This window comes from Oreochromis niloticus, linkage group LG19, assembly GCF_001858045.2.
Source record: "Oreochromis niloticus isolate F11D_XX linkage group LG19, O_niloticus_UMD_NMBU, whole genome shotgun sequence".
Classification (NCBI taxonomy): domain Eukaryota; kingdom Metazoa; phylum Chordata; class Actinopteri; order Cichliformes; family Cichlidae; genus Oreochromis; species Oreochromis niloticus.
Window position 1 is genome coordinate 3,562,666 of NC_031983.2, and position 20,918 is coordinate 3,583,583.

General features: G+C 42.5%; 2 protein-coding genes across 3 annotated transcripts in view; one reads left to right on the forward strand and one right to left on the reverse strand.

Annotated features, from left to right (window-relative positions):
• Positions 1-626: 626 nt before the first annotated feature.
• On the reverse strand, positions 627-2,502 carry hikeshi (heat shock protein nuclear import factor hikeshi). The gene has a single exon (XM_005455960.4). The coding sequence runs from the start codon at positions 2,235-2,237 to the stop codon at positions 1,641-1,643; it is 597 nt and encodes a 198-aa protein (XP_005456017.1). The 5' UTR covers positions 2,238-2,502; the 3' UTR covers positions 627-1,640.
• Positions 2,503-9,506: 7,004 nt separating this feature from the next.
• heatr5a (HEAT repeat containing 5a) overlaps positions 9,507-20,918 on the forward strand; it is a 57,489-nt gene continuing 46,077 nt past the window's right edge. For both annotated transcript variants that reach the window (XM_013274973.3, XM_013274974.3), the window contains exon 1: positions 9,507-9,685. The gene's annotated coding sequence lies outside the window, so the exon portion shown is untranslated. The remainder of the gene's footprint in view (positions 9,686-20,918) is intronic.

Genomic DNA, 20,918 nt, shown 5'->3' on the forward strand with positions numbered 1-20,918 from the left:
AGAACAAATAGCACCAGTACCAGCATCATCCTTACTGTAGAAACCAAAAACTACTAATAAGTAAAATGCAGTGGAAAGCGGGCTCACTGTTTCATTGCAATTACTTCCTGGTTCTGGTAACAACAACTGCAACAGTTTCATACCTTCCAAACTCACAGCCAGCCCCTCTGTCCACCAAACCTCTGCTGCAGATATTTTATCAGGACACCTAGAAAGTGCCTAGTCTTGCCCAGTGGCAACAGATGTCAGCTGTTACACGTCAACAAAGACAGGCCAGTTTTAAATGTTATATGCTTGAAGTTAAACTTTACCACCGCCTACCGATGATAGCCTCATGTTTTAATGGTTTTTAACAATATGAGTTAAAGACACCAGACAAAACAATGTTTTGGCTGTTAAAGTAGTTCCTAAGCTGTAGCAACAGTCCCAGATCTAATTACATTTCATTGGGTAATATGTCACACTGAACACACATAGAACACAACGGCAGGAAAGATAAAGAAGAACAAGTCACTTTGACATTAAGTATAACTGAAACAGTGCAGTAGCCCCACCTACTGGCAATTGTTCCAACTGTTTTTTTGACTGGTTCAAAGAAGCCAGCCAATAGAAAACCAGAGAGCACATAAATGTAATAATTTTCTAGTTTATTTACATTTCCAAAGGCTTGTCAGGTTTGGCACATGATAAAAAGTGATGCAAAACTGCACAGCACTTGCAAAAAGTATTTTATTCCAAGTAAAATAAAGTAATCGAAAAGTTATCTTCTTGTAAAATATCAAAATTCATTCATCCAAAAGATGGAAAAAAAAAACATCTTTGAGAAGGTTCTTTTTATAATTGAAAAAAAAAAAAACAGTTCTTTTGAAGAAATAAATATAATACCCTGAAATGTTTTTTAAATTAAATCTATAATGACAAGTTTGGCAAAATAGAAGAAAATGCACTCTGTTTTAACATCACTTCAAATAAAAACTGAAGCTTCAATGAAGCTTTGAGAGCACAGCACTGCAATCCTGTAACACAAGTACAGTCACAGAGTCTGTTTGTGGTTGAATTATTCTTAAGCTTGCCCCATTTTAGTTTTTATACAGTTTATGATAATTAAAAATCAGCATGTTTGTTAATTAATTAGTTTTGTTGTTGAATTTATGTATCTCTTTGGAAAATACTGACTTTTTTGTTTTGCTTTTCCCTCTGATTTTTATGTCTCTCTCTTCATTTAGCACTTTACAAAAATCCAAATGTTTCCTTATTTCCTTTTTCTGACCATGTCTTTGCAAGACATGGTCTTCTTGACCATACTGAAGAAATGCCCTATGCCCTAAGGAAACAACTAAATGCTCTCATGGGGGGGTGGAACTATTAAGCAAGACTAAGACATTGAAAACCAACTGAATGGATTCAATTTAACGGTGTCATCTAGGAAGTACATGTGGCTGAAAACCCATCTTTTCCTTTTAAATTCAAGTGCTTTATTGTTCAGACCGATAAAAGATGGGATGGAGTCATTGTGAGCAGCAGTTTTTCTGTAGCTGAAGAGGCATTGTGACAGAGATGAAGGTCGACACTGATTTTGTTGACCTGTAGGCACCCTGGAAATTGTCCTCAGCAGGTTTGCTCTTTGGTCTTAAATGTTCTCAGTTTTTCCAGAAATTCGGATTCTGCGCCATCCTCCTCTGAAAGTTTTCATACCACTTGAGGATGCAGCTGGAAGGAATAAAAGTCTCTGTGGGGTTCGGCAGCATCTGGGCCTGAGACACAGCGAAGGAAGAGGCAAAGTTGTACAGACTGTCCAACATCTTTTGGGTGAACTGCAGGAAGGTGTCTACGGTGGACACCGCGGCGCTGGACACCGGGATCTGCTGAGCCAGCTGCTCCAGAGCCTCCACTGACACGCCGACCTGAGCAACGGAGGGAGACGCAGAAGAGGTCATAATACCGAAGGGGTGCGCCCCGCCCTCTCCAGCCTTCAGCCCAGAGATCTTGAAGATGGCACTGGGCTTGTCGTTGGTGATGAAGCCGAGTAGCTGCCACACGGGACCGCCACTCGCCGGATCAGGGAAAGAGAAGTATACGGCACCGCCCATGCCGGCAGGGAACGGCACGGTACCTAGCATGAATACCACCACATGGTTCACATTCTCGTAGTCCGACAGGTTAAAGACGAACTTGTCCGGGGAAAGCTGCACCGCGTCTGTCTGCACCAACCTCCCTGCGACCAAACACCCGAACATCACTGCTTACAGTTAGTCCTAGCCGTAGCCGTAGCCCAGAGTAAACAGCCTGTAGCTTCGGCTTAGCCTGCTCCAGGTTAGAGTCAGTACTCCAGCTCCCACCGTCTAACAGCCGGGTTACTGAGCCACTCAGTTACACACAGAAAATAGTTAGACAGCAAACATGAGCGTTGATTCCCAACGTTACCAGAAACTTCTTCTACAGTTATGCTAGCCCTGCCCACTTGTGCTCCTTCTTCTTCTTCTCCATGTGACGGTGGCAAACTCGACGCTTGGGCGCCACCGAGTGGTTTGGAATAATTATTTCATTAGCCTGAACACTAAATACTGTACACCCAATAAAAGTGAATTTGTTCTTCTTCTACAGGACCAAGCTAGGATCAAACATTTAGGAGTCTCACGCGCCATACATAATGTCATGTGTACAGTGCTTTGCAATTAATATTATTGGAAAAAGCAGCTTGTAAACATATTCAAACCTTTTTCCTTTGCAAACACAAATTCAACTGAGGCACATGCAAATGTTTCTTTCAAAAGCAATCTAATTAGTTGGATGACCTATTGTAGTGTATAAGAATGATTCAAAATGAATAATCACAATTGTCAGCATAATACACCAGTTTCAAAGTGAGCACCTTAGTTATCAAACCTGAGGCAATTTTCCAAAATAATTTAAGTTTGTATTTGTATTTGCAGCAAAGCAGATAAGCAGAGAATCATGCACAACATTTTTTTCAGTCTCTCAACCATATAACTTAATAACTTTATTTGTATAGCACTTTCAAAGTTACAAAATGCTACAGTTTGAATAAAAGCCATGCATTGAAGATAACCAGCTTGTTCAACCATATGGACATATAAACAGACACATATGGTCAGACATGACAGCAAATCTGTTGCATTCTGAAAGAAGTACATCTCTTGCTATAACTCTCAGGTGGCTCATCTGTCAGCCTGCTAGACCCTTTCATGTATGCCTATTAAGTTACAGACCCCTAGGCACAAATGTTTGATGGGATCCAGCCAACTTGTTTTGATGATCAGACTTGTTTTTTCTTTTTCAACAATCAAACAAATCATACAGAATGGTTACTTTTTTTCGAAAGAACAAGGTAAGGTCTTTCTATTTTGAAAAAAAAAAGTAACCATAACTGTACAATTTCTGTAAAATATCTAAAGTACCTTATATTAAATGGAAAATTAAACTGTCAGAGCTTTTCATGTTTTGTTTGTTTGTTTGTTTGTTTGTTTTGGGGGGAGGGGGGGTTACAATGAATATACTGTTTATTCTAAATTATATACACATCCATAAACATACACACCTGACACTTCAAACAGACACTCCAACTTTTAATTTCAATTCAATTTTATTTATATAGCTTGAAATCAGCACAGCTGGCTCAAGGCACTTCATACTGTAAGGTACGATAATACAAAACCCCCCAGAAAACCCCAATAATTAGATAACACCCTACGAGCATGGACTTTGGCGACAGTGGGAAGGAAAAGCTCCCTTTTAACAGTAAAAACCAGGCTTAGGGATTCCGGGCCATCTACAGCAAACCAGTTAGGGGTGAGTAAAGGAAGACAGGACAAGGACACGATGTGGAAGAGGACCCAACATGCATGAATTAGTTTTCCAGCATCACTCTAAGACATTACATAATTACATAAGATATTACACACAGGGAAGAAAGCAGTCCTACATTGTTCTTTAAGATGCACATTGATGGACATATCCTGGTCAAAATGACTCTAAGCCTCCTCACAGTGTTACTGGAGGCCAAGGTAATGCCATCCAGAGTAAGCATCTGGTTAGATACCGCATTTCTAAGATTTTAGAAGAATTTAGAATCAGGAAAGTAGAAGTCATTCAGTTCTTTATGTCTTTAAGACATTCCTGCAGTTTAACTAATTGGTGTGTGTTTCTTTGACTTCACGGATGAAGTGGGGTAGTCAGTTTATCCGGCAGTTCTGTGTCAGTTCAAACAAAATGGCATGAGGTTGGAATAAAATTTATCGATCAAATGGTACTCTTTATTAAGGAAAGCATGAATTTACTCACCAAGGACCCCAACCCCTCTAATTGGTTCAATTAATGCACAGTATTTTTAGAAACCAGAACTTTAGAATAAAAAAAAAAGAATTCCGGGCACGGTCTCTTTTATATGATACCTGATTCAGGTGGGCATCTGAATAGCCCAAGTCAGGGGTTAGCAAACCAAAGGAGAAAATAAACATCCACATAAGTAAAGCTCAAACTGCAATAAAACACATGGAAGACATTTTTATATTTGCACCAAGTCCTATAAATAATTCAATAACATATATACTTCAATCACTTATATATAAATTAGGAACACCTTAACCAAAGCTCCCTAACCTGGCGCACTAGTTTACTCGAGGAGCTCATAAACAGGTGATTGAGCTCCTTTTATTCTTTTGCTACATACAGCGAAGGAAGCAACCAGGAAAAGGTGAATACTGCTAACACACTTCTCTTAAATACATGTACAAGGAGTCAACTGGTGGGGGAGGCTGTTACATCTTGCAGGAGGTCTCCTCTCTTCAGGAACTCACTCTGCAGGAGGGGGAGATATAGGAAAGGTGGAGGAAGATCTCAGCCTGGGCGTCTATCGTCATGTGTAGTCTGGAAGATGAGTGGATGATGGGGTGGGTGCAGTTTTCTCTGTGGTGGGGTCAGGTGGACTGTCCCGGGCTCTGTGGGGCCGGGCGGCGCTGCTGCACTGGGCCCCGGTCCGGATGGGCCTGGGCCCCCTTTCCCTGGTGGGTCGCGGAGTATGGGGGTGCCTACTGGGGTCAGCAGGGGAGCTGGCCCCAGGGAGGGGTCACTTGCCCCTCCCTTCCTTCCCTCCCCATCTCCAGCTGCCTCCCTCTTCCCGCTCCACCACAATCACCCACACATGCAGGGCCTTGGGGTAAAGGTGTGTCACCAGGGTGCAGAGGAGGCATTCCCCCCCTCTGTCCCCTTCTGGCTGCCTCTGCCTCAATTTTATCCCACAACTTAGACATTCACATTACTCACACTCTCATTACACATACATATAGGACCTTGGGGGTGGGCACGGTACATGGTACACGGTACCATCAGGGTGTACGCCTCACCCCTGGCGTCGTTGCCCACCTCTCAATTTTAAATACACGTAGACATTGAGGGCTAGCAGGAGGGGCTATGCGCTTACCTGCTGCTCTGGCAGGTAGCGCATAGCCCTCCTGGGTTTTAAATGCACCTTAGAACACACATGCATCAACACTACATATGAGCGGGTGGAGGGACACACCGGCTCACTCCTTGGCGGCTGCTTATCGGGGCCTGGAGCCTGGGGCTCGCTCGGACCACTTCGAAGGCGGGGTGCCCTCGGCCTCTCGGCCTGGGGCTCGGTCACTCAGGCACAGCTGGCTGCCGGCGGAGCTCACGGGCACATCACTGCAACCCCCCTGGCTTCTGCTCCGCGGCTGCTGAGTGACCCCTCATCTGGGACTCTCCTCAGCTCTTTCTGGGATTGTGGCGCAGCTGCCCCTCTGTTGGTCCTCCTTGGTCTCTTGTGTTCTGGAGACCTCTGGATGTCTGGAGTTTTGATCTCCTCCATACTTGCTTCATGCCCTGGAGGACGGGGCTGTGGCCCCCCACACCCTCTAGCAGATCATTACATGAAGGAACCTTTTAAAAACAAGTGCGTCCATGCTCACAGGTGTACAGACGGGTGATCACACACACAAACTACACCCTTTTTGGCTCCTACCTCAAAGCACACTGTGCGCGGTCGATCTTACGTGCTGCACAATAATGTTTAATATTTAGTATTTACTGTCATATTCCCATATATCATTGTGATGTTGTTTATTCTATTACTCTCGTTTTCTTCTGCTTGTTTTCTTTTTTCTTTCTCAACAGGTGATCCAGGTGATCGATATGTGTATTTTTTGTCTGCTTATTCTGTTGGTTTTTGTTTTTTGCCCTTTTTCCCCGTCCCTCTTCTCAGCTGTTTTTCTTTCCCTCTTTCTTTCTCCCCTTTCTTTCCCCCAGTCAAGTCTGTCCCGTATTCAGCAAGTGAAAATAAAATAAACAATAAAAGGTGAATCAAATGGACCATTACGGCAAGACTGGGATGGTCCATTTGGTAAAGTAAATCCGTTGGACATCTTTCTTCGCCTTTAGACAATAATTCTGATGGCAAAAGAGCCAAACGGGACAGGCAAAAAAACCAAAAACAAAATGGAGTCTATTAGATAAATATGATTCAAATAACTGCAGTGTAGAACCCTTAATGTGAATGCTGCACCGAGGACTAGCAGGACAAGAGCAGAGAGTCCATTTAAGAGGCCGTAGCCTTCACTAATGCTGTTTCTGTATTGAGGTAAACTCTGAAATCTGACTGAAACTCCTGGAATAAACCATCCCTCTGCAGATGATCAGCTAGCTGTTTTACAACTACTTTCAGGAACTTCAGAGAAAAAAGGATGGTTGGAGATTGGACTATGATTAGCTAAGAGATGAGATCCCATATATGCATTTTAAGGTGTTCCTCTAATCCAGGGAACAGAAATTAAAGACATAACACCTTTCCAGTTTTCATCTAGTTTTTGACTGGAGTTCTTTCAACAAAGTCTGATCTTCAATAAGTAGTGATGTGACCATTAAAGTGCTAAGGCATTCAAATAGCTATTATAGTGAATGAACTGCTGTCATGGTCCTCCAGTCCTCTCCAGTGCACTGTTTGTTTGTGTTTCTCTCTCTTCTCCTCGCTCCTCTCTGCAAGGGCGCCACTCTTTTCTGGGTCCCTGCCCTTGGCCAACACACCTGGTTGCAATCGACTCAAGTGCTCATTACCCCTGCCACTACTTGAGGCATGGGTAGTGTTCTTCATTGGATTATTGTACTTACCTTAGTCAATGTAGCCCCAGCTCTCTTCATGACTCCAGCTCCCATCTCCCATCGTGTTTCCCTGGCTTTCTAACGAGCGTTTCCCTTTCTTGTACAGACCTTCCTGGATCCCTTCTGGTTTCCCCTGGACCCAATTGAGTGAGCGTGAGTGGATCACAGTGTGGAGTGAGTTTCAGATGAGTGAGTCACGGGTTGTGTGAAGAGGAGTGTTGGATGCTTTTTCCCTGCCCCTGGAGCCCCTCTACCCCTCTTCACTGTATATGTGTGTGTGTGTATGTATATATATATATATATATATATATATATATATATATATATATATATATATCATCTGGTGTCAACTTGTAAATAAACATCCCTTTAATTGCATTAAAGGGATGCGTTGCGTAAAGTCCTGCGTTTGAGTCTTGCCTGACTGATCATGACAACGGCGTTAATGAAGTAAATCAAGATAATGTTAAAAAACATATGAAACCATGAAGCCCTCATTCAGGTTAAATTAACCATCTCATAGTTATCATACTTATAAACTTAGGCTGCTGAACAGGGTTCTGCTTCAGATCATTTCCTCTTTAAAAGGAATTCGTCTTCCCCACTCTCACCAAAAGCTTGTTTATAGTGTTTTGTTGAATAAATAGGATTCTCTCTCTGATATTACAAGGTCATTACTTTCATTATAAAGCATCTTGAGATGACTATTAATGTCAAATTTAGGTCACATTTAATTATACATTTAATTGTTAAAGGTCTGAGGTATTTGGATAGTTAGTAGTCTGTGCTTCATAATCGTCTGAGGAACATTTACAGGTATTTAAAATTAACAGCCAGGAAGGCTGCTTCCCCACAGTTTGGCAATGGAAATCTAAAACAGTGAGTTAGAATACAGAGTGACAGAGTTCCAGAAACATAAAAAGGTTCAAACTGATTTTGGATTTTATATAAAAGTAAGATTATTCTAAAATCCCATCTGTAGGATATTGTAGCTCTGCCAAAAATGGACTGATGCCTGTAGTTTTTTGTTTTTTATTTTTTTGCTGAGAGAAGTTCAGGAGACAATCTAGCAGCTTACACTATTTTGTAATCAAGCAGTTAAAGATTCGTTAAAGACAGAGCTGTGGACTTCTCAATGTCAGGCAGTCTGCACACAGAGAAGTCAAGTACAGTTCAAAATTCAAAGTATATATTAGACACATGAAAACAGGAAATAATTATGATTGGCTATTGACGGGGAGATGCCGTGGTTTAGATTTAGCACTCCCTGATTTGTTCTGCTCGGGTCTTTCTGCATGGCAACGTTCATTAACCTCCAGGGATCTTGTCCTGTGTGAGAAAACCCCTCCCTACCTTACAGTTGTTACCAGGTATGTTTTATTTTCATGTTGAAGTCAGCTTTAATCGACACAATGAAGTCTCTTTTTTTGTTGACTAGAACAGTGTTTCCCAACCACTGGAGAAATGATTAGGTGTGCCATGGAAGATACTCTAAATCACCGGCGTGAGTAACGGCCAAAACAATTACATTCTCATCCACTTCCAGGGCAGTACAACTACATGCTCTAATAAAATAGAATGCCCACTGCTAGTAAAACAGAAGAAAACGAAGAAGAAATGACATAATAGTCATGCTGTGAATGAGACAATGCAGCGCATAATAGCTAAATAGATAAATATTTGAAAAGAAAATGTAATATCTGGCCTCTGGAGAAAATCCCGACCCAGATGATGGCCCTAGCATGAGTGGTGGTCAGAACAAAGCAAAAAAGGTACATTGGGGACAAACCTAACCAATTCCGCTATGCCTGGTGCGCGGAGAAAAATGTTCAATATGATTTTTGTGACATTTTTGTTTGGTGGTGTGCCGTGTGATTTTTCTAATGTGAAATATGAATATTAAATATGAAGTATGTGGGAAACACCACATTAAGTGTTCAAATAAATAAAATCGAACGTTTTGATACCAGAGCAGTTTCTGTATAGCATGTGGAAGTACTTAAAAAAAACCTACTGAAAAATATAGTAATATAACAAAGTAGTAATTACATTAATAAAGATTTCAAATAGTGAACTTGTGAATAATGAATTAGCAAAATAATAATAATAGATCTGACAAATAAGAAGAAGAAGAAGAAGAAGAAGAAGAAATTTTATAAATAATAAATAGTGTGGCTCAGTTTTATTGGATTTGCACACTGATGACTAATGAATCTCACTAATAATAAATTGCATGCTTCAATGCCATTGCTCTGGCACACACAAGATTAAATTGTAAAACTAAACTGATTGGGTTATTCACCCGATTTATTTTTTATTTGTTGAAAATGAACTGCATATGTTTTAATTTGAAAAAACAAAAACCGGAAGAGTAGCAGGATATTTCCGTTCCGTCCGTTCCCTTTGAGTTGACGCCGACTCAGGTCTGTCTCAGGCAGAGCACCGGTGAGAATGCAGAGATCCTGAACACAACTGAAGTAATTTTTCCCTTTTGCTTTTGTGGACTGACATCTTCCTATAAGGACTAACGTGTTGTAGCCAGAAGGACCAGGTAAATGATCACCTATATTTTTTCCTCCAGTTTATGCAAACTTTTGCCAATCCGCTAGCTACTCCAGGCTAACACCTGTTAGCCTCTGCTTAATGTAGCTGTTAAAGCTAAATGAAGACACTGTTTTATAGATGTTTCTTTAAGTGGAGAGAAAGAAATGTTTTTCGGCTCATAATGTTAGCTTACTTTGGTACATGTGAGTGTCTTCTTAGTGGTATATTGACGATGGAAATAGAGGAGAGAGTATGTGACTTTCAGGTGATTAAAAGTGTCAGATACTTCGTAATCCCTCTGAGAATCCTCACTGGAACTATTGGGTTTGATCAGTCAGTTTATCTTCAGTTCAAATTCGTGGTCCATGTAAACAGAAAGATCGCAGAATAGAATACAATAGAACAAGTTGGGGAGTTTTGCTAAACCAGTCTAATGTGTTGCTACAGCTGCACATTAGAATTCTAACCAGAATACCCTTTAAACCTCTTCAACAAGAGGTTCCTTTAAATCTTTCCTGAAGTAAACAGAGATGGCAGCACCACTCCCTCAAAAGAGATTTGTAATTCCTTATTTATTCTTTTAACACCTTACTCATTACAGTAAGTAATGAGCAATTACCCTGGCAGTTTTAATATATTTAGGATTGGAAATGAAGTTCAGGTACCAAGTGCTTTGAGTGCTCAGAAGAGTAGAAAAGCGCTATATAAGAACCAGTCCATTTACCATTTACCAAGATTAAAGAGCAGCAGAACAGCAGCTGAAATTCATGATTTTATTTCTTGCCTGACAGTCTTTTAAAAGTGTACTCCAGGAAGCTGTGATGTCTCTCTGGGGTGTGGTTGCAGGTGTAGTCAGTGCTGCTTGTCTCCTTTACTACTAAGATGTGGGGTGTATGTCATGTAAGATAGACTATCACTATGTTCTGGCGTATTGGAAACCAAAACGTCTTAGTTTTGGTGAATAAAACAATGAGCACGAAGCTGCTGACACCCAATTTATTTCTGAATGTCCGGCAGCTCAGTTCTGTCCTCGTGATGTCCTGACAAATCCTGGTGTTAGAATTCCGAATAGTAGGTCCTGGCTATGTTTTCACTTTGATTCAGACTGGAGCTGCTCAGCAGGGACATGGTCTGCTCTTTTCTGTGGGACAGTAGTTATTTTTAGAGTCTTCCTGCACCTCAGTGAACACTGTGTGTGTTAAGGAAGGAGACCAAGTTGTGCTGTTGAATAATTTATGAGCTGCTCTCTCTTGCTCTGCATCTTTCCTCCAGTCTCTTTTCTTTCTCCTCTTTTTCCCGTCTAATCTGCTCTGTTAGGGACTCAAAGGCTGAATAGCCTTGTCCAAAAACACTTAGTGGAGCTCAGCGATGCTTTAGCAGCTGCTAGAATAGGTTGCTTAGATAGTGGAGAGAGGCTTGAAATAAGATGTGACAAGGAGAAGAAAAATAGGTGTTGACAAAATATATTCCACATATGCACTACAGGCTCACAGTATGAGAAAACTTTTGATATTTGTGGGTGTGTGGACTGGAGCCAGATCTATATAGAGGCACTCAGAGAGGAGGTATAAACGTTGCTCTGATTTATTTTATTTCTGAAGATCCAGAGATAGGAACAATGGGTTTAGCAGTGTGATCATCTGGAAGTATATTTAAAAATAGAAAAGTCCTTCAGTGAACTGTCAGTGAAAACCGTAGTTCGGCTTAGGAATTTTCTTGGCAACTATGTTCTTAGCTGACTAAACAAGGGAAAAAAATTAGGCTAACCGTGACTAACAGTTTTATTTTTTTTAAAGGGAGTCTAAAACTAAGAAACAATGAGATATCAAGTTGAATTTGAGAACTATTTAAGGTCAAAAACATTTAAACAAAGGCATTTGAAACTAGGGCTGGGCCATATTATACCGTTCACGGTAATACCGGTACAATGTTAGGCAACGATAAGAAAATGAAATATCGCGATAGAATATGGGTAAAACGCGCATGTGCAGTGCCTTTGTTTTCATACGCACATGGCCGAAAAAGCACGGCGGCAACTGAGAATGAGAAGGGGGAAAGTGGATTGTTGAGTGAAACGGATGAACCAGAATTGGTTTGTAAAAATGGTACAACTTAAGTGATGTGGAACTGGTTTGGTGTTTGTCCGTCAGATACACAACAAAGCACATTTTTTTTGTAGAACATGCAAGCAGGCCGTCGTTATTGCCGTATTTGTCGGACTAAGGTGCTCGTAAATCTGGGAGTAACCTGGGTCCTAAACTCGGTCCTCTTCAGGTCCCAAAGTCAAACGAACACTGCAGCATCACTGAGAGTTAAAAACTGTCTAAATTCTTTCATCTTTAATAAAACGATTAGCATTGCTGCTTTACCAGGTGTAACTATGAGGTTTAACATCCAGGCATCCATGAAAACAGAATTTATTACATTTAACGGAGTTAGAAGTTAGCAGGAAGTTAGCGGAAGTTAGCTTGCTAGTTTCGCTAGTTACCTAAGCATGATATGGCATGTTCTGACTGAGAGATTTCTGGAAAAATTCAAACGTACAGCTCTGCTATCACTTCCAACATAAATGAAGACAGGAAACTAAACAGCAGTGACGTTTGTAGGGTTACTAAAGTTGGGCTAGCTGGTATATAATGATGTGCTACGTGATCGCTAGCGACACAGCTATGTTAGCATAACATAAACAGTGAAGCTGCAGGATGAACGCTAACTTTTTTCCACTCGATAAAAGTTAACGTGAAGGTTCCTGATGGTTAGAGACAAATGCAATCGCATGGCAGGATGCTGTAAACGGACCAAACTTCAGTCAGGAGAACAACTGAGATAATCCATCCACAATACGAGGTTAGTCATTAATATATTGCAACAACATGGGAATAGAGCAGCTGTGATGGAATAACAGCATTAATGAATCAATGGTACAGAAGTGGAGGAAGCAAGAAGAATGAGTTGAATAAAGTTTGATTTATCTGACTGCTTTGCTTCGCTTAATGTGCCTTATAATCCCGTGCACGTTATGGTCCGAAAAATACTTTTTTATTTGGCACACTGCAGTTTAATGTGGCAAAGCACCTCTTTTTAACTTCAGTGGATATTATACATGGTTATGCTCAGGATATGTCAGCCCATTTCTACTGGAAATGCCTTTTGATTAAACTTTCAGCAAGGAATTTGCATTTGCACTGTTAAATTTTTATATAGCTTTAATGCACATAAAAAACAGCTGCTTGTTTAAGTGAAAATAAATGGATGGGGGGTTTTTTTGCGCTAGTAAAGTTGTGGGGTTGTATTTTGTCTCGCAGAAATTATATCGTCAGTTATATTGTTATGGCAAATTTTCAAATCTACAGGGTGGGCCATTAGTTACGTTGAAACCAAGCACACCATTGTTTTTCTTGTGACATTACCAATAAGTTTGATGTGTCACATGGCCCTCTTCCTATTGAAAAAACAAAAGTTGTGTCCAAGATGGCCGACTTCTAAATGGCCACCATGGTCACCACCCATCTTGAGGAGTTTTCCCCCTCACATATACTAATGTGCCACAAACAGGACTTTAATATCACCAACCATTCCCATGTTATTACAGTGTAACCATATAAATGGCCCACCCTGTATATCGTGATATATACTTTTGGCCATATCGCCCTGCTCTATTTGAAACCATTAATCACATTCATCAACAATGCTTAACTGCGTCATCTTGCATCGTGCATTAGGAACATTGCGTGTTATACTTTGGAACCACATTGGAGTCACTGTTTCTAACAAGTACTAATCATTCGTTATCAGAGCGCAGCACTGTGCTCTCTCAAAGCTTTAATTTCTGATGTTATGTTGCTTTAGATTTCTGTAAGGATAACTTGGAGAGATCTCAGCACAGATAAGTCAGGATTGTGTTGATGTTTTACTCTGGCTGACAGAGGGATGTTGCCTGTGCTATGAAGCACAATTTGGGGCATAGTGAGGTAACTTTCAACTTAATCCTGGATTTTCAGTGTTTATAAGGTGGTTTGCCTTTTACCAGGGTACAACACCAGACCTAATCTAGTCGAGAGCAAGTTACTGGTTACTTTCATTAGCAACAACGATGGTAAAACCATCATGTTGCTCCGTCATCCGCTTGTTTATTTTACACATAAACCTTTCACAATAAAGCTCAAGATCCTGTTGAGACTTTTCGAAATAAACTGAAATCATATACATTATGCTTATTTCTCAGACAACTGTACTATGCAAATTATGCTGCAAACCAGTCCCCACCACAGACTGAAAATACAGTAAACCTCTTCTACCACCTACACAAGAATCATGTGTAAGAGTATAGAGAGAGTTTACAGGTGAGAAGCAAAAAAGGAGTCATCAGGTGCTCAAAATAAACCCTAAACGTAAGAACACTCCTTTGCCTGCAGTACACCATGTAATAAATACAAAGAAAATGGCGGTCATTACAACTTATGTCTAAAAATGTATAGCTTCATGCATCTGTCAAAACACTCGACTCCAGGCACACGACGCCCAGCTGAAAACAGAAAATGCACAATTTTTCAAAATATATCGCTATCAGGATAAGAAATGTTTATATCGGGATATGAGCTTTTGGTCATATCGCACAGCCCTATATATCACAAAATGGTGCAATTCTGTGAATCTCGGGCAACTCGACTTGTATGAAGTGTTTTCAGCTGGGTGTTGTGTACCTGGAGTTGAGTGTTTTGACCGATGCATGAAACTATATACAGTCAGGTCCATAAATATTGGGACATTGACACAATTCTAACATTTTTGGCTCTATACACCACCACAATGGATTCCAAATGAAACAAACAAGATGTGCTTTCACTTCAGACTGTCAGCTTTTATTTGAGGGTATTTACATCCAAATCAGGTGAACGGTGTAGGAATGACAACAGTTTGCATGTGTGCCGCCCACTTGTTAAGGGACCAAAAGTAATGGGACAATTGGCGTCTCAGCTGTTCCATGGCCAGGTGTGTGTTATTCCCTCATTACCCCAATTACAATGAGCAGATAAAAGGTCCAGAGTTCATTTCAAGTGTTTGCGTTTGGAACCTGTTGCTGTCAACTGCCAAGATGAGATCCAAAGAGCTGTCACTATCAGTGAAGCAAGCCATCATTAGGCTGGGAAAAAAAACAAAAAAAAAAACAATCAGAGAGATAGCAAAAACATTAGGTGTGGCCAAAACAACTGTTTGGAACATTCTCAAAAAGAAGGAACGCACCGGTGAGCTCAGCAATGTCAAAAGATCCGGAAGACCTCGGAAAACAACTGTGGTGGATGACGGAAGAATCCTTTCCCTGGTGAAGAAAACACCCTTCACAACAGTTGGCTAGATCAAGAACACTCTCCAGGAGGTAGGTGTATGTGTGTCAAAGTCAACAATTAAGAGAAGACTCCACCAGTGTGAATACAGAGGGTTCATCACAAGATGTAAACCATTGGTGAGCCCCCAAAACAGGAAGGCCAGATTAGAGTTTGCCAAACGACATCTAAATAAGCCTTCACAGTTCTGGAACAATATCCTATGGACAGATGAGACCAAGATCAAGATCAACTTGTACCAGAGTGATGGGAAGAGAAGAGTATGGAGAAGGAAAGGAACTGCTCATGATCCTAAGCATACCACCTCATCAGTGAAGCATGGTGGTGGAAGTGTCATGGCGTGGGCATGTATGGCTGCCTGTGGAACTGGTTCTCTTGTATTTATTGATTAAATGATTGCTGACAAAAGCAGCACGATGAATTCTGAAGTGTTTCGGGCAATATTATCTGCTCATATTCAGCCAAATGCTTCAGAACTGGTTTTTTGTAAAAAACTAAAGTTTATTTTGAGCACCTGATGACTCCTTTTTTGCTTCTCATCCGTAAACTTTCCCCATACACTTTCACATGATTCTTGTGTAGGTGGTAGAAAAGGTTTGTCTTGTTTGAGTCCATGGTGGGGACCAGTTTCCTGCATAATTTGCATAGTACAGTTTTCTGGTCCATGTCCATGCTACATAGGTAGCCATTCGTTTAGGAATAAGGTCCTCGATTTGTTTTGACTGGTCCTTCTGTTTGGAGCTACCTGGTTCTGCCTCATCTTTACTGGCCATGCTGGTATTCTCTGTGCCTGCATGGCCATGGTCGAACGAATATTGTCGTAAACAGTGTGTTTCGTGACACCACGAAACAAATATAATCCAGTTTGGTGCTCGTTTTTACTTTTACTGTGTATATTTTTAAATGTTTGCAACGCCGCCATCTCTTACAGTCGCCAGAACCTAATTGACCTAGGTTTCAAATATAGTTTGTCTGTTTCTGGCGAATATCAGCGAACACACAACATCCTGGAGGAGATAGCGAGACCGCCAGGGTCACCGTGTATGGTCTGCCCGCCCAGCAAGCGTAGGAGGCGACGGAGGGAGAGAAAGCAGAAGAGGGGATGCCGGTCGGGCTCAGATGCTAGGCTACGCAAACAACCACACCGGCCAGCACTTCCGAGCCTTTTCGTATCGAACGCCAGATCCATCACCCACAAATTGGACGAATTGGAGCTACAGATAGCCACCATGAGCTTTGCACGCAACTGCAGCATTATTCTTATTACGGAGTCGTGGCTTCACCCGCTGATTCCCGACGCTGCAGTCGAGTTAGCAGGCCGCACGCTACACCGGCACGACAGAAACAGCAACTCAGGTAAAAGCAGAGGAGGGGGGCTATGTGTTTACGTGCATAACAAGTGGTGTTGTAACAGCAGGATCATTCACACACACTGTTCTCCTGATTTGGAGGTTCTGGCAGTCTTGTGCAGACCTTTTTACATCCCGAGGGAGTTTACAGTAGTTATTGTGATAGCTGTTTACATACCGCCGGATGCGAACGTCTGCACGGCTCTCAGCCTCTTGCTCAACACCATAAACAAACAACAGCTTGCCCACCCCGATGGGGTTTTCATTGTCGCCGGTGACTTTAACAAAGCGTGCCTAAAGACTGTGCTTCCTAAATTTGTCCAGTTTGTGGACTTTGCTACGAGAGGAGAACACACTTTGGATCATGTCTATTCAAACATCAGGCATGCTTTCAGAGCGACACCCCTCCCCCACCTGGCTGGATCTGACCACCTCTGCATGTCCCTCACCCCCACCTACACCCCCCTGCTGAGAAAAACAAAGCCCCAGACAAAGACAATAAAAACCTGGCCTGAAGGAGCCCTCTCTCAACTGCAGGACTGCTTCTCAACTACTGTATGGGATTTATTCTCCAGCCACAACCTCCAGGAGTACACGGACACTGTACTCTCGTACATCAGGAACTGTGTTGACAATGTCACCGTCAACAAAAGGGTCAGGGTGTTTCCAAATCAAAAACCTTGGATGAATAGCGAAGTGCAATCCCTCCTAAAAAGCCGCAACACTGCCTTCAAGTCAGGGGACAGGGCTGCGTACAGGGCGGCCAGGGCAGACCTGAGTAGAGGCATCAGGAAAGCTAAGGCTGCCTATAGGAGGAGGATTGAAGATCACTTTGCTGACAACGACCCTAGAAAAATGTGGCAGGGGATCAGTCACATTACCAACTACAGAAGCAATAACCAGGCGACATCTAGGATTGATGCCTCGCTGGCTGAGGATCTAAATCGTTTCTTCGCCCGCTTTGAGACGACCAGACCCTCAGCTGTCACACCACTTCCACCCGCCCCCAGCACCGGCACACTAACACTTAGGGAGCATCAAGTGAGGTGTGTTCTAAGGTCAGTGAATCCCAGGAAGGCAGCAGGTCCTGATGGAATACATGGAAAGGTTCTCAGAGCATGTGCTGACGAACTGACCGGAGTCTTCACTAAAATCTTCAACCTTTCCTTGTCATTAAACACCGTCCCGCCCTGCCTCAAAACCTCCACCATCATCCCCATCGCCAAGAAGACAGCTGTGGTCAGCCCAAATGATTACAGGCCTGTTGCACTTACGCCTGTAGTGATGAAGTGCTTTGAGAGACTGGTCTGTCAGCACATCAGGGCCAGTCTGCCTCCCACTTTGGACCCTCACCAATTTGCCTACAGGACTAATCGATCCACCGAGGACGCTATCACCATAGCGCTCCACACTGCGCTGAGTCACCTGGAGCACAGAGGAAGCTATGTGAGAATGCTCTTTCTGGACTTCAGCTCAGCATTCAATCATATCATCCCGGAGATCCTGGTCCAGAAACTGTCTCACCTGGGACTCTCCACCCCCATCTGCCTCTGGATCAAGGACTTCCTGACAAACAGACCACAGTCTGTCAGACTCGGCCCCCACCTGTCCAGCACCATCACACTCAGCACCGGGTCTCCACAAGGATGTGTTCTGAGTCCCCTCCTGTTTACACTCTACACATCCGACTGCTCCCCTACCCATCTCTCAAACACCATCATAAAGTTTGCGGACGACACCACTGTGGTTGGACTCATCTCAAGGGGGGATGAGTCGGACTACAGAGATGAGGTCAACAGACTGACTGAGTGGTGTTCAGTTAACAACCTCCAACTGAACACCACGAAAACTAAAGAACTCATCTTGGACTTCAGGAAGGGCAGAGCAGACCCGGCCCCACTTTACATTCACGGGAACCGTGTGGAGAGGGTACACTCCATGAGGTTTCTGGGCGTGCAGATCTCTGATGATCTCTCCTGGACTGCAAATACCACTGCGGTGGTAAAAAAAGGCCCAGCAGCGTCTCCACTTTCTGAGAGTGCTCAGGAGGAACAACCTGGAGGAGAGGCTGCTGGTGACATTCTACAGACCCACCATAGAGAGCATCCTAACGTACGGCATAACAACATGGTATGCAGGGTGCTCAGCTGCAGACAGGAAAGTACTGCAGAGGGTCATCAACACAGCCCAGAAGATCACTGGCTGCTCTCTGCCCCTGGAGGTCATTGCAAACTCTCGGTACCTCAGCAGAGCTGGCAATATCATCAAGGACCATTCTCACCCCAGCAATCAACTATTTGAACTATTACCGTCAGGGCGATGATACAGGTCACATAAAACCAGGACAAACAGATTCAGGGATAGCTTCTTTCCCAGAGCTATCACCGTTGTAAATAAGCACAAAAACAATTGAACCTGCTTAGCCATACCATACTGTCACTGTCATTATATTATGCTGCTATTCATACTGTCATACTGTCATTATATTAATGCTGCTATCCTGTAAATATCATACTTACTTTTGTTTGAGTACTTACGTTTGTTTTATTGTACCTTTTATATTTTACATTTATATTTATTATTGCATTTTGCACCAAGGGAGTGGCACTCCAATTTCGTTGTACCCTGTACAATGACAATAAAGGCTACTCTATTCTATTCTATTCTATTCTATTCTATTCTATTCTATTCTATAATATAACATGAAACAATAGATGTTTTAATTTCGTCATCTGGCATATTTCATCATATCACACTGTTAGGTCTGCACTTGCAGGCCTTGCTGACTCAGAGACTTCCCGTGAACAAAGCAAGAAAGAGATCGATCAGTTTTAACTTGTGCAAGGGGAGCCCAGTCGGAATCTCAGAGCTGTGAGCTCTGCACCCAACCTCAGACGACTCCAACTCCGGCCCCCTCTCGCAGTTCTTTTATTAACTCAGTGTTTACACAAACATCTCATTAATCATCCGACAGATAAAACACTCACATGTGAACATGTGTCGTTTGTCTCTGCAACAGTAAACATGTGGTGTGTGTGTGTGTCTGTGTGTCTGTGAGCATGTGATATGTATGTGTAGGTGTCTGTGTAGAAAACATTCATGCTAAAGATCCAGTCACCTTGCACAATGACAATCATATTGATCCACAATTCTATAACACACACAGCCCTGGCTTGCTTTGCAGTATAGGGCACAGGGAGAACGTAGTGTTCATCAGTTCTCCATCAGGATCCCAAAGGCAGCTGTTGGGAATCCTCTAGTTTCAATGTCAAAGTGATCTGTATGTCCATTTAAAAAAACCAAAAAAAACCCCAACAACAATCTTAAATGGTGTATACAGCAAATTATATTTTTGGAAACTTAAAGAAATATGCTAGAAAACATTTGTTTGTTTTTTTTTTGTTGTTTTTTTTGGCCTGTCCCGTTTGGCTCTTTTGCCATCAGAATTATTGTCTAAAGGCGAAGAAAGATGCCCAACGGATTTACTTTACCAAATGGACCATCCCAGCCTTGCGGTAATGGTCTATTTGATTCACCTTTTATTGTTTATTTTATTTTATTTTCACTTGCTAAATATGGGACAGACTTGACTGGGGAAAAGAAAGGGGAGAAAGAAAGAGGGAAAGAAAAACAGCGGGGAAGAGGAATGGTGATAAAGGGCAAAAAACAACAAAATAAGCAGACAAAAATACATATATCGATCACCTGTTGAGAAAGAAAAAAGAGAAAAGAAGCAGAAAAAAGAGCAATATAATAAACAACATCATCACGATGATCTATGGGAATATAACAATAAATACTAAATATTAAACATTATTGTGCAGCACGTAAGATCGACAGCGCACAGTGTGCTTTGAGGTAGGAGACAAAAAGGGTGTAGTTTGTGTGTGTGATCACCCGTGTGTACACCTGTGAGCATGAGCGCGCTTGTATTTAAAAGGTTCCTTCATGTAACGATCTGCTAGAGGGTGTGCCACAGCCCCATCCTCCAGGGCATGAAGCAAGTGTGGAGGAGATCAAGACTCCAGACATCCAGGGGCCCTCAGAACACAAGAGACCAAGGAAGACCAACAGAGGGGCAGACGCGCCACTATCCCAGAAAGAGCTGAGGAGAGTCCCAGATGAGGGGTCACTCAGCAGCCGTGGAGCAGAAGCCAGGGGGGTTGCAGTGACGTGCCCATGAGCTCCGCCGGCAGCCAGCTGTGCCAGAGTGACCGAGCCCCAGGCCGAGAGGGGAAGTGGTGGGGGGAGATAGGCCTCCATAGCTTGGAGGGCCTGAGATGTCGCTGGAGAGGTGGTGTCTGATACCCAACCTGACATATAGACACAGACAAACAGGCACACACAGATACAAACATCCATTCCCACCCTCATGCTCTCATATGTAATTACTCAACACTCACCTAACGTGAAGACAGACATAAATAGACACTGTACACACAATCACACATCCCCAAGCGTACTCTAAGCCCCAGGTCTAGGTACCCTTGCCCCTGGAGGGGGAAACTGCACCCAGACCCAGGTAGTGTTACCCTTTTCCCTGGGG

Coding starts and splice junctions, on each gene's coding strand:
- hikeshi (XM_005455960.4), bottom strand. CDS start 2,237: ATGTTCGGGTGTTTGGTCGCAGGGAGGTTGGTGCAGACAGACGCGGTG.